Source organism: Protomyctophum parallelum (assembly GCF_964188405.1).
Source record: "Protomyctophum parallelum genome assembly, chromosome: 21".
Taxonomy (NCBI): domain Eukaryota; kingdom Metazoa; phylum Chordata; class Actinopteri; order Myctophiformes; family Myctophidae; genus Protomyctophum; species Protomyctophum parallelum.
Window position 1 is genome coordinate 36,056,600 of NC_139713.1, and position 13,296 is coordinate 36,069,895.

The 13,296-nt window shown below is 41.0% G+C and overlaps 1 protein-coding gene across 5 annotated transcripts in view; it reads right to left on the reverse strand.

Moving 5' to 3' along the window:
• Positions 1–816: 816 nt before the first annotated feature.
• ptpn13 (protein tyrosine phosphatase non-receptor type 13) overlaps positions 817–13,296 on the reverse strand; it is a 77,292-nt gene continuing 64,812 nt past the window's right edge. For 3 of the 5 annotated variants that reach the window (XM_083794017.1, XM_083794016.1, XM_083794014.1), the window contains 18 exons: positions 13,079–13,238; positions 11,993–12,148; positions 11,076–11,247; positions 8,941–9,151; positions 8,414–8,499; positions 7,780–7,835; positions 7,116–7,271; positions 5,976–6,141; positions 5,605–5,694; positions 5,027–5,115; positions 4,721–4,776; positions 4,183–4,286; positions 3,838–3,986; positions 3,648–3,738; positions 3,129–3,466; positions 2,442–2,657; positions 1,880–1,942; positions 817–1,389 (listed from right to left, as the gene is read on the reverse strand). In XM_083794017.1, the coding sequence (XP_083650143.1) occupies positions 1,312–1,389; positions 1,880–1,942; positions 2,442–2,657; positions 3,129–3,466; positions 3,648–3,738; positions 3,838–3,986; positions 4,183–4,286; positions 4,721–4,776; positions 5,027–5,115; positions 5,605–5,694; positions 5,976–6,141; positions 7,116–7,271; positions 7,780–7,835; positions 8,414–8,499; positions 8,941–9,151; positions 11,076–11,247; positions 11,993–12,148; positions 13,079–13,238 (2,437 nt within the window). In that variant the 3' untranslated portion in view covers positions 817–1,311. The remainder of the gene's footprint in view (positions 1,390–1,879; positions 1,943–2,441; positions 2,658–3,128; positions 3,467–3,647; positions 3,739–3,837; positions 3,987–4,182; positions 4,287–4,720; positions 4,777–5,026; positions 5,116–5,604; positions 5,695–5,975; positions 6,142–7,115; positions 7,272–7,779; positions 7,836–8,413; positions 8,500–8,940; positions 9,152–11,075; positions 11,248–11,992; positions 12,149–13,078; positions 13,239–13,296) is intronic. The other 2 variants (XM_083794018.1, XM_083794015.1) reach the window with 1 other exon arrangement.

Consider the following 13,296-nt stretch of genomic DNA (forward strand, 5'->3'; position numbering starts at 1 on the left):
ACCCATGAACTTCCACCAATCATCAATACATTTAGCTGTTAAATCCCCCCCATTTCAACAAGCAAATTGGAATAGTTGTTCTAAAGACTCCACTGCAGTGCAAACTCTTAGGGCCTCTATAAACGGAATGATGCTGAACAAAGATCTGTTCAGTCTGTTCTCTCCCCTCCAGATGGCACCATCGTCCTTTTCTTGCTCACTTCCCAGTCCTGTTGCAGTACTGCAGACATTGACAAATGACAATCAATGACTCATCTGACCAAATGCTCAATTTATAAGTGGGGGCACTGGACCAGATGGTGATGGACACATTGTAGAGTATGATGGCCATGGTCAGGTTTCTTTTTTCTTGTGAAAATGAAACACCTGCAGTCTCCAAGGCTAAGTAAACTGGATCCTTATTTTCTGTGTCCTCTGCTGGTGACCACACACACACCTGAGACATACTGTTTCTGCATCCAAGTTGGTTCCGTTGTCCAAAACAGGCTACTTTTCAGAATTTTGTAAATTCTGAAGAGTAATTTTCAGTAGTAATCCATTTGAATCTGTGTTCCAATGGGTCTAATGTAGTTAGTCACAAGCTATTGCTATTGTTAATACTTTATTTGTACAACAGTTATACCCCCCCCAAACACTTAACCACACAAAATAGCACAAATTGCAGATCTACATGCTCACGTGTTGCATCGCAAGCTTGTATAGACAGTTTTGGCCACGTTGTGTAAAACTGTAGTATGAGGAGGACTCATATTTACAAAAGAGACATATTTTGTTAATGACATTTAAAACGTATCCACAGTTTAATTTTAAAGGAGATGAATATGTACACTTTTATTTTCATCAATTACCCAAAGCAGTTAACAATTACTGTATAATAGATTTACAAAGCAAATACTGTCATAGTATTTTGTCAAGGCAAGTCCCAGCATCAATTATACTTAAAACTCAAAATAAGTATAATTTTGTTCCACATAAAATATGAATTCATTCATCATTTTCATAATTATTTTAGCATAATCCAAGAATCTGGAGGAAAAATATATTTATGTTCTGTTGTAGATGAAAAGACAACATACAATCAACAGTTCACATAAATGCATTAAGAGACGTACTGTAGCAGCCAAAGATGGGAGAACTTAAAAAGCAAAACATAAAACATAAAAATATATAGACTTCTAGGATTTACTCTCAAGAAATTAAGGTTTAAGGGAATTTAAAAAAAGAATCTTGGAATTGTGATTTGGCAATATCTGCCCATGTCAACTGTCCTCCATTTGAGTTTTTCATTCAGAAAGTTCATGATTTAATCCACTATCCTGAGATCTTCTCCTCCGCTTGAAGACATCTTAGCACATATAAGATCACTTGATAGCAGAAAATATATTGCTCCTGTAAAAATACATATATGTGTATTAGTCAAAAGATTGTGAAAACATTGCATTATAATTTAGAAGGTGTAATACTTGACCATACCAGCGGTTTGGCTGGATTAATCATCCTAAAATGGTCATGTGTCATGATGCATTGTGAGCTTGCAGATCCGTTTTTTGTTTATCGCAAAGTATACAGGGCTTACTATACAATTGTGTTTAAACCAATTGATTATGACTTTATCAACTGATTGATTATGACTCGAGTCATAATCTTGCAAAGTCTTGCAAAGACTTTGAGATAGGTAATCGACATTCTAATTAGAAATGTTGTAGAATATGTTGTCCTTGTTTTTTAATGCATTTTAAAGCATGGCTTATTTAACACGCCAAAGAGAAAATACTGATTTATGAACATATGCACACTTATGAAAACATAACAGTCTAAGACCATATACATGACATTTATTGATGATGGCATGATCCTGGTGCAAATGTAAGAAAATCACCTCGGTTTGAACCATCCCCTGTCTCTGAAGTCTCATATTCCTCACAACATCTGAAATATCAAACTACAGAAGAGACACAATAACACAGAGCACATGTCAAACTGATGCAGTACATAAAACAGACCACCTTATTTGAAATCAAAATGAAAGCTCGTATTTAAATATCGTCGCTGTCGGGGTGAAACCACCTAACTCCATTATATATTTTTTCATATATCAATGCTATTGAACACCTTTACGTCTGTATGTTGGTTAAAAGAATATTGAACCAATGAAAAGGAAAACAGCCACCATGGAAGAACCTGTTTGTACTGTATGTGCACATGCTTGGATCAGTAAATATATCAAAATGAACGTTAACCTGTGGAGTGTGGACAATGTGTTCTTTCGCTGCGTACAGCTTATGTCTCAATTGGGTGCATCAGTGGGTTTTGTAGGTTTATTTGGAGTCGACAAAAATAGCTGCTAAAAGCGCTTCGTAAAAAAAAACTCTCAACTCCATTGGACCCTCAAACTCCACCACCTTTCCCGCTCTCATGCAAGAACTTTCATGCATACTTACATCGGCATCTTTACTGATGAGGCCCAGAACCACGTCTATGCAAATGAGCGTTCCTGAACGGCCAATGCCTGCACTGCAGTGTGTGACGATAGGTCCTGATTGGTGGATGTGCCTCATGTAGGAGATGAAGGTCAGCAGCTGCTCTGGCTGAGAAGGCGTTCCGTGATCGGGCCAACCGGTGTAGTTCAGATGAGTGACGAGCTGGGCCTCGCTGGTCTGCAGTGGAGGACAATTCAATACAAACGTTAAGTGGTACAGTATTTATTTATTTATTTACTACGCCACCTATAGGCTATAGTGTTTGTTACGTTTTAGGGGTCTCCCCATCTCTCTGGTAAACAGAAAATACATTTTCACGATAGGATACTAATGTTACCCAAACATACAAAGATCTTTCATGAGCATCCTAACATTGATATCCCGACCTAAATTTATTTTCTGTTTGTGCTGGAGAGACAGGGAGACCCCTGTTATTGGAAAAAAAAACACACTCTAGCAATGATTTCTATCAGACTAATAGAGCTATTCAGCATTCATGTTAATTCATTTACTGCCGAGATTGCTTTTTGACGCCTCCTGGTCTGAACACCCACCTTTTTAATATCAATTGATTACGGTGCAATCAATACATGAATTGTCCTTTTGATATCCTAAGAAACTGAACAGCAAATCAGAGTTTGATTTCACCTTGATATCTTTAACCTCGATCATTCGGATGACAAAGTTGTCCAAGTGTTGGTCTTTGACCAACGTGATCTGCAGCCTGTCGTCCACCATCTCTGCTGTTCTGGGTGTATCTGGCCAGTAACGTTGGCATTTCACTTTACCCCCTTCTACCTCTTGGGTCATCATGGCGATTACATTAGACTTCTGTTCCCAAACCATCTGCCAGAAGTCACCCAGAGTGGTGGGTAGAGGTCCCTGGCAGGCGATGTACAAGAAGTTCTCATCCTTCACTGGCATCTTGATAAAATTGGCGTTGATGTAGCCTCCATCCTTTTCAAGTACAACTCGAGTGGTATCAACTGTGAAAGAAAAGTATACCAAAGAATGCCATTTACTCACGTGAAATACTAGCCACCCTGCCTTGAATACACCAAAAGTGAAATAGTTTCTTTAAATGTGGTCGGCTAGCGCTAGTCACAGAGCCTCATGGATAAAAGCTCTTATACAATAACAATATAATATATAATGAAATTGGCTTACAGGGAACAATGTTCTTGTAGCGATTCTTCTTTTTGTTTTCCTTTGTCTGCCCTATTAAACAGTCGTCCAGTGGCTGAAGATTTTGAAGATTCTGTCAGAGGGCATATTAGAAAACAAAAACAACAAATAAAATTCTGTATTCATAGTTCATGTATAGAAAGTCATGAGAGTGAGAATGAGAAGTGATTACCTCAAACTCCTGTAGAGGGACCTTTTGCTCCAGAAGTCCTCTCATCATGCGGACCACAGTGTTGAGTTTGGAGCCTGTGTACTGGCCATCAGGAACCACCTTGACCAGGGGCAGGGAGGTCAGCTCATCTTCCGTGATGATAGCTCCCTCTGGGGAAGGGTCAAATAAATTGAACGTTTTGAGAACACTCAAATGATGGATGTGTCCAAAACCTGTAGCACTACCAGATAAGGAACTTCATACCATTTCATGGAAATACCCATTTGAGTTTTATATTGGCCTTGTTGTATCTGGACAATGTGTGCCGATAATGTAACGATGAGCAGAACACATATCAAGGCTCACCATCTTCTCCCTGTTGGGAGTTCATGTTCTCGATGGGCAGCTCATCACTTCCCCATGTCACGTCATCATCTTCAGGTTGGCCAGCGCCGATCTGCATATAGCTGCTATCCAGCGACAAACACCACATGGGTGTTAAGGTCAATCATTAACCCATTCAAACAGGGAGAGCATCATTGTAACCACTTTAAGCATTATTTTATACTTTGGCTATTCAAAAAATAGAAGATATACAAGCTCTTAGTGTGACACAGATCTGCTATTTTTGTATTATTAATCTTGAAATTTTAAAGGGAACTTTTATTCTAAAATCTTTGCTTCTTATCTGGAGGTCCCTGGAACAAAATATTTTGAGATGGGGTCAGCAGCCAAATACATATTATTTTGGGGGTCCTTGACATGAAGACATTTGAGCACCACTGATAAAGCAACATAAGTCTTTCAGAAAGCTGTTTTGATCAGCATCAGGTCTTTTTGGTTAAAAAGAAAGAAAATCATTTAAGAACAAGAAAAATGGACAGGTCATTAAAATAGAGCTTACTTTTCATTTAGGGGGTCATCCACACACTCCTCTTTCCATTCTGCTTTCCGGGAACTCTGTAATTTCACCAGGTATAAAAAAATCATATTATGGTATAAAATAAAATCATATTACCAGGTATAAAAAAAAACTGAAAAACAAAACAATGAACTGATATGTACTAGGCTACAGTTTGAAGTACTGTATACATTCAATGTACACAGTAACATTCTGAGTTGTATTTGAACTCTGTGTGTAAAAAAACAACAACATTCAATTTACTAGTGGTCATATTAAATGCAGAGGCAGGTCATGAGGATTCATTACCTCAGGTGAATCCTCAGGTAGAGATGAACCATCACAATCGGTGTCCTCTGACAGCTCTGTGCTCTGCTCTGGAGAACCCACCTCATAATCTGTAGAAAATATTTTTATTTTATTTATTTATTTATTGCAAGTTTAACTGTTAACAAAACAAAAAAACAGTGAGATGAGTAAGTGAGTATGTATAAACAAGCATCAAGCAAGAGATATTTAGCATGCAGTTCTCAATGATGGCGCCCCCTGCTGGCTGCCGAAGCATTAGCACTCAGTGAATGAGGTTCTGGACTTTACACTTGATTTTAATATCTTTGGAAACATTTTCATAAATACTTTGTTTTCAATTGCTAGTTTGAGGTCTTTTTTCCAATTCCCGGTATCATGATATACATTTAGTAAATAGTGTCCAAATATTTTTTATATATATTTTAAAAATGAATGATAAAGTAGGCTATGCTTCTAGTACTGGTTCTACCGAGTGAAGACCCGCCCTCGTTGCCCTTCCAACCAATAACCGTTTCCGCTTGCATTTCGGGACCGGAAGTAATGGGTTTCAAGTAGGAAGTTCAATCAACTGCATGTACCTGTTGGTGGTATGATAGGGAGGCTGTCAGACTTCAGCCCATCACGGGGAGTAAAAGGCTTGGTCTTTACTCCACTGTCCTCACTGATATCTGAGAACCACACCAAGACAAAAGACTACATCACACGTGCATTTCACATTTACTCAAAAGGTTCACTGTTCATTAACGGAAATACAGTCATCAAAAGCTACCATTATTGGAAGGTTTCACTAAAAACATGAATGTTTATCGGTAGTCAAGATTTCCAGTGCATATGACAATAGGAAAGGCATAAATCCAATAGTATTTCTAAATATTATGGGTATTGTGTTCATATCTGTAGCTAGTACCATTGCATGTTTCTGAAATGATGGGCAGGTATGTGTTCATACCTGTGTTACCATTGCATTTGTCAGTATTTATGGGTAGGTATGCTAGGTATGTGGTAGGATTTTGGTCCGGTGGTCTTGACACCATGAGATGAACTAGACCTTTGGATTTGCGGATGGTGGTGACAGCTTTGGTGTGGGACACGCCCGTCATTGCAGCCTCATTCACCTACGTACACAGCACAGACACAGTAGTTAAGATGGAGAAACAAAGGCCTTAAATTAAAACGTCATTGTGAAATATTATTGATCTTTGAAACTTAAGACTTAATAATATACACTGTACACAGGTTTCATTGAGACATAACACTATCATGTAACTGCAAAAAAATCACCAGCACTTTCCTCAGCTGAAACACGCAATCAATGTACGATTCCTTCCTGTTCCAATTAACAAACCAGAAGGATTTGAAGTGAATGTCGCTGATCTTAGGATTTGAATAACAAACATTAACACATAACAGTGTCGAAGTTGTTTTTGTCCGCTTCAACCATAGACTGTAAAAAATATGGACAAAGCGTTCCCCGGGTCTAACATGAACGTAAAATGAAGCCTGTAATGATATGCTAATTCCTGATGTAAGTCGCCATCTTTCTAGATCCGTTTGGTACCAGCTGGCCATTGGCTGGCTCCGTTTTGTACCAGCTGGTCATTGGCTGCCCAGACAACGAGGCGGGACTTCCCCCCTTTTTCTCCGTTGGTTTTTATTTTGACTCGAGTGGGAGGAGAAGACTCTTGAGTGGGAGGGGAATCCCGATCATAGACTGTAACGGTAGCCACGCCCCTCAGAACATACGCGACTTTATGGTCATTTTTTTAATTAATGGGACCATAATTTTCCAAAAAGAATATTATGACATTAGAAATGAGACTTTAAACTAGTGACTGGAAGAAGAAAGTATTCATGACCATGTTTATTAAGGTAATACAGTCTAGGTGAAGTTGGGCCAAAATACATGGGCCTCTATGGAGCTATGGGGCTTTTTGGGTCCAGTCCAGCAGTCCAACAGGCCATTATATGAACTACCGATTTCAAATGAGGCTTCACGAAATATCTGGCTGACTGCCCCCCTGGCTTCAACCCAAAGCATGTTGTTGTTGTTGTAGTAAAGCAAGGTGTTGGCAAGGTGTAACAAACTCACTTTAAGCAGCCTGTCTCCAACCTGCAGGTTTCCTGATGAGTCAGCTACTCCCCCTGGGGTTATAGACTTGACAAAAATCCCCCTCTCCCCTCCAATGACAGAGAAACCCAGACCTCCTGAGGGAGGCTTTTCCAGCTCCAGCTTAATTATCTCCTCCTTAACATTAACACAATAGCACAAAAACATATTTAATCAATTCATTGTCATCAGAGAGCTTGAGATGTTTAAAAATGTTCAAATGTTAGGTGTTCACTCAACCCGCGTTACAAGCCATTACATTACTGGGCTGTGTGCGCTCGCTCATGGCCCCATAATAAATTATAATTCTAACCAAGCCTTCAATCAAATGTGTAATAATTGCCCCTAGAAACTATTCAGTCAACCAGAATATTTTCATAGATTAATATTAAAATGGTAGAAAATCAATGGCAGGGCTCAATCTAACGTGCATGCTGTTCACACACATACATCTTTTACACAGATTTGGGTAATATTCTCACTTCATTAATTTCAAAGAGCTTGCGTCATAAAATGGATGTAGTAGTTCTAGAAGATTGAGCCATTTGATCCAGCAATATTAACCATTCTTTTCCTTGGTCTAAAAAATAAAGAACATGTATTCTCTTCCAAATTGTTATTGCCAATTGTACAAGGTGGTACTTACCTCCAAAGGACAAATTGACAGACAGTTGTCTCTTTGATCTCCCCCTTTAAGATACCCTTAAACAAATAAATAAAGAGTAGCATCATACATTTTGCATGCTGTGACAGTGTCAGAACAGCATGGGTGATGCTAGGCATTAGCAGTGTCAGAACAGCATGGGTGATGCCAGGCATCAGCAGTGTCAGAACAGCATGGGTGATGCCAGGCATCAGCAGTGTCAGAACAGCATGGGTGATGCCAGGCATCAGCAGTGTCAGAACAGCATGGGTGATGCCAGGCATCAGCAGTGTCAGAACAGCATGGGTGATGCCAGGCATCAGCAGTGTCAGAACAGCATGGGTGATGCCAGGCATCAGCAGTGTCAGAACAGCATGGGTGATGCCAGGCATCAGCAGTGTCAGAACAGCATGGGTGATGCCAGGCATCAGCAGTGTCAGAACAGCATGGGTGATGCCAGGCATCAGCAGTGTCAGAACAGCATGGGTGATGCCAGGCATCAGCAGTGTCAGAACAGCATGGGTGATGCCAGGCATCAGCAGTGTCAGAACAGCATGGGTGATGCCAGGCATTAGCAGTGTCAGAACAGCATGGGTGATGCCAGGCATTAGCAGTGTTTTTCGGACATGATCCGTACCGTTCATGCTGGTGGAGACCTTTGGACTGACGTTATTGTTGAAAAAAGAGACACTCTTCTGTTCAGTGGAAACTGGCTTTCCATCCCTTGAGAGGAAGAGGAGGAATCAAGCAGAACAAATTAGAACAAAAACAAATCATCCAAGAAAATTAAAGCCATATGTTGGAACCATTCATTCCCTAAATTGTCTTATATAAATAGACTTTTCATTTTATAACACTTCTGTGGTCATTTTCACTTGTACTCAAACTTTAAATGTAGTGCTATATATTAGCATTCGCTTTAGAGTGTTTGTTCAGTAACAGGGATCTGCCCATCTCTCTAGCACACAGAAAGTACATTTTCAGGTTCGGTATACCAATTTTATCCAATCAGTAGAGAGAACTCAGGACATACCCAGGACAAAGTGAAATTGGAAGTGATGAAAGTATGAAACAAAACAATGTGCAGACCAAATTGGAACATTATGAAAGCGCGCGCACACACACACACACACACATGTTGAATGATTCTTGTTCTTTCACTACCGTGTTGCTTTGAGTGTGAGGTCTCTGGCAGAGAGCTCCAGCAGTCTGGTGCTCTCACACAGAGTCAGGTCCAGGGTGGGAGCTCCACTGATGTAATGGATTATGTCCAGTGGTCTCAAGCTGCCCTCTTCGGAGGCCACAGAACCAGGCTGGATGTCCTTCACAAACAACACTCCATACACACTGTCACTGCCACCATCTAGCATCAAGCCTGCATGAGAAAGAGGGAGGGAGGTTTTTTTTATGTTTTGCATTTTTATTAGACAGGAGTAAAGTCTTTGCACACCGGGGGAGTGACAAATAAACGCTATCAAAATTACGTATTCATATAGTTGATGCCTCATTCATAGAGGTTGATGCCTTTGTTCGCGCTGAATCACATGTGTGAAAGGGAAGCCTACTCTTCACAGGCATCTTTCTATAAACACAAAAGTATTTTCCCATGTCAATCTTCTTAGCCTGGGCTCTGGTTTGTTTACAGATCAGTATCTTGGATGATGAGAAGAAAGACTAGAGTTGTATAAAACATCTGGGCGAAAAAGACGATTTCATAATCAAAGCAAAATTAATAAATGTTTGGTGTTGTTATTTGAAGTCCAGTGATATTTACGTATAAAACATTTAAAATCACTTTTTTTATTCAATGAGCAATAAAAGACACAAAACAATTCAATCAATAATTTTCAGTATGTGTATGATTTTGAAAAAGCTCTGGACGGAGCAACAGAGAAGGCTTGGAAGATGAAACAACTAGAAAAAGTGCCCTTCTGGGCACAGGTCTCCACCAGGATACCATCAGGCTGTTGAAAACTGTCAAGTGGCATTTCTTCCTCAGCCTAGTGGGAATATGCGTGCACAGTTTCATCGCAATCGGACTCTGCGTTGAGGAGTTGTGGCGATTTGTACAAAGCGGGCTACTCCTGAAAACTGTAGGAGCCAATCGTGGCCAATCAGGATGGAATATGAGAAATCAAACAAACCTGTCTTGATCACATGACTATGGAGATCATGTGTACCAATTTGCGTGAAATTTTGATAAAATCTGAAGGAGTAATAATAGAAAATGTGTTTTACATATGTCGGCCTCCTGGTGGCGCTATAAAGAGCAGATGTGAAAAATTCCAGGCAAAGGTTTTTCCTTGGCCTCTAGGGAGTTGGCATACAAAGTTATCCACAGATCCGTGCAGTTAGAGGTAAAAACACTTTTCGGCCAGTTATAGCGCCACCTTGAGGCTGAGTTGAAATTGTTCATGTGGCATTTCGTCCTCGGCCTAGTGGGAATGTGGGTGCACAATTTCACGGAAATCACGCGATGTGTTCATGATTTGCAGCTTTTTGTTTGAAACTGAGCACTCCTGTGAACTTTGGAAGCCAATCTTAACCAATCAGGATGGAGTCTGAGAAATCTGAAAGACCGGTTTTGTTGAATGGCTCTAGAGAGACTGTGTACCAATTTGCGTGATGTTTGGACAAAATCTGTAGGTGTACTGTGCAAAAACTTGTTTTGCACAAAGCGGCCTCCTGGTGGCTCTATAACAGGCCGTTCTGGAAAGTTTGGGGCAGAGGTTCATCGTTGGCATCCAGGGAGTGCGTGTGCAAAATTTGGCATCGACCGGGTTAACGGTGGCCGAGATTAGCTGCTCACGGACACACACACGGACGGACGGACGGACGGACGGACGGACACACGGACGGACGGAGTGCAAAACATACTCTCCCCCCATACCATGCCTTCGGCCTGGTGGAGACAACAATAGACAGGCAGTATTTGGGCCATGTATACCGTTGTACCAGATTGATAGTTTTTAAAAGTGTGTTGTGTGGAAAACATGTGCAAAGTCATGCTTTTACAACAACAACTTTCTCCTACTAGTCCTTACACACACAGAATTAGATGGAAATTGAGATACACGGAGGCTCAGGTCAAATTTGGTTGTTAGAGGAACCCTGCAAATGTTGGAGAGGGAGCCGAATGGGTGGGGTGGCTGGCCCCACTCAACACCCATCTCCCCTTCTAAACTTTGCGAGAGCATAAATAGAGCTTATATGTATTTTACTGGCAATACTAACCTTTACCACATTTTACCTGTTCTGTTAAATAAATGCTGAGTCAATGTAGATGAACTTTTCCTTACCCAGGTTTTCTTGGGGCCCCTGGAGGCAGATATCCGGCAGCAGGTGGGCTTCTATCGGGGGCTTGGGGGCCTCTAGGACCCTACCCACTATTAGATCCACCACCCGGGGAGCAGCACGCACCAAGTTGACCACCTCAGTGTGGCCCATGTTGGAGACATCTGTATTGTTCACCTGTAGAGGACAGATGAGATGAATAATTCACTCAACCCGATTCAGAATATACACAAATAAACACAGTCATGGGATTTGAAACATTTCACAATGGTGGAGCCGCCTAAGCCCTATAATGTACTCCGTCATATGTCTAATAGCAAATAGCCTATCTACAAACTCAATGTGTTGCACCACGAGCTTATGAATTGGCAGTTTACACTATGTTATATCTCATATATATATATAACCACAAATCTTTTTTTTTTTTTGTGTGGTTATTATGAGTTAATGGCATGCCCAAAATAGGTGTGCCATGTCCTAAGTGGTTAGGAGCAAGGGGGTGGCATAGTTCATCACATGACCCTTTAGATAAGAATACAAATCACACCTGTGTGAAGTGAGGGGCGCTATTGTCATCGTAGATCATCATGGCGTGAAATAGGCACTATGCCTATTTGACACTATGACGTTAAATTCTCCATTCATTGTCAATGGGAACTTTTTGTTTGAGACGAAGTTTGGGGACGCACACTAAAAGCTGGACATAGGAGGGGCTAGCGCCCCTCAAAATGGAATGGAAATTAGCTTATGGCTAACTCTGGCCCATTTACATGGATTTGAAAAATGACGTGTTGATTAATATGCATTGTCCCTGTTAAATAAATAAATAAAAATAATAAAAATAAAATCACTTGCGTTGTCACTTTTTTCCAAACATCCTTTTTGTTGAGCTAAAGGCCCAAGGGTATAGCTTTGCATTTACCATGATCATTCGGTCGCCAGGCCTGAGCCGACCGTCTCCTTTAGCTGGGTCCTGAATGATGTCATGGATGTAGCAGCCTTGGTCGTTGCCTTTGGTTAGCGTGAAGCCCAGGCTGCCTTTGTCCGACTTCACCAACGAGACCTTCAGCTCCACGTCCTGACCCACGACAAATAGGAACACACTAGTCTCGCGTAGCCAGACAACTATTACACAGTCTCCGGATGCTATAGAGAGTCTGGGACTACACGTCCCGAAATCAGAGTAAGGAAGCTGCCATTTCCGTTCACGAAAATATATTTTAACCCATTCTGACCTGAGATCAGATTCATACGAGGTTTCCACTGGACACACACTGGTCTGATTAACCCATTCTGACCTGAGATCAGATTCTAGAAATGTCAGTCGCTGTTCGATTTTTCAAAAATAGCAGACCTACAAGCTCGTATCGCGCCACTCGGTGGCGCGATATGAGCTTGTAGATCTGCTATTTTTCAATAGCTAAAGCATAACATGATGCTGACACCAAAATGGGTGCCCGTTCAGAATGGGTTAAAATGTCTTTAGAGCTTATTTTGATATTTCATTCTCTGCTAAGCAACAAGCTATTTCTATTTATATTAGGATAAATGTGGTCTACTGTAAAGACTAAACGGAAGTGGGGAAGAGGCTCCACTTCCATTTTATATTTGGGAATTGAGAGAGGCAACAGTCTGGCAACACGAGACTAGGAACACACTAAACCCATTTATACCCGAGGACGCGTCTGTGTCACCGCTTGCTGATCCGGTATTTTAGAAAAATCGTGAAAATGTGGCACAAATCTTTGAATATAAATTCTTTCAAAGTGAAAGTTTTTAACTCAAATCTTTGCTTCTGGGGGCTCTGGAACAACATATTCTTTAGATGGGGTGTCTGCGGCCATATATATTAGTTTAGTACAGTTTTTTGAAAATCTGTGGTACAGATACACTTTTAATATTTTTAAACCACATCTCTTGCTCCGTTTCTGGAGGTCTGACAGAAATATATTATTAGAATTCCAGCTTTCCGACCACAGGAGTTTCCACATGCTCAGTTCTTTCTTACCGGGACAAAGTCGTCCATGTCCTGTCCGTTCCCTGGCATGGTGAGGTTCAGGGGTGTGGGCAGTGGAGGAGGTAGGGGCTCTGGGCTGGGGGCAGCAGGAGAAGTCACCATGGGCTGAGGGGGAGATTCAAGCTCAGCCGTCAGGGGAGATGAAGGACACCTGTCCGAAACACCCACAAACACAGATATATAGAACACGTGTCACTTGCGAAAGTCAA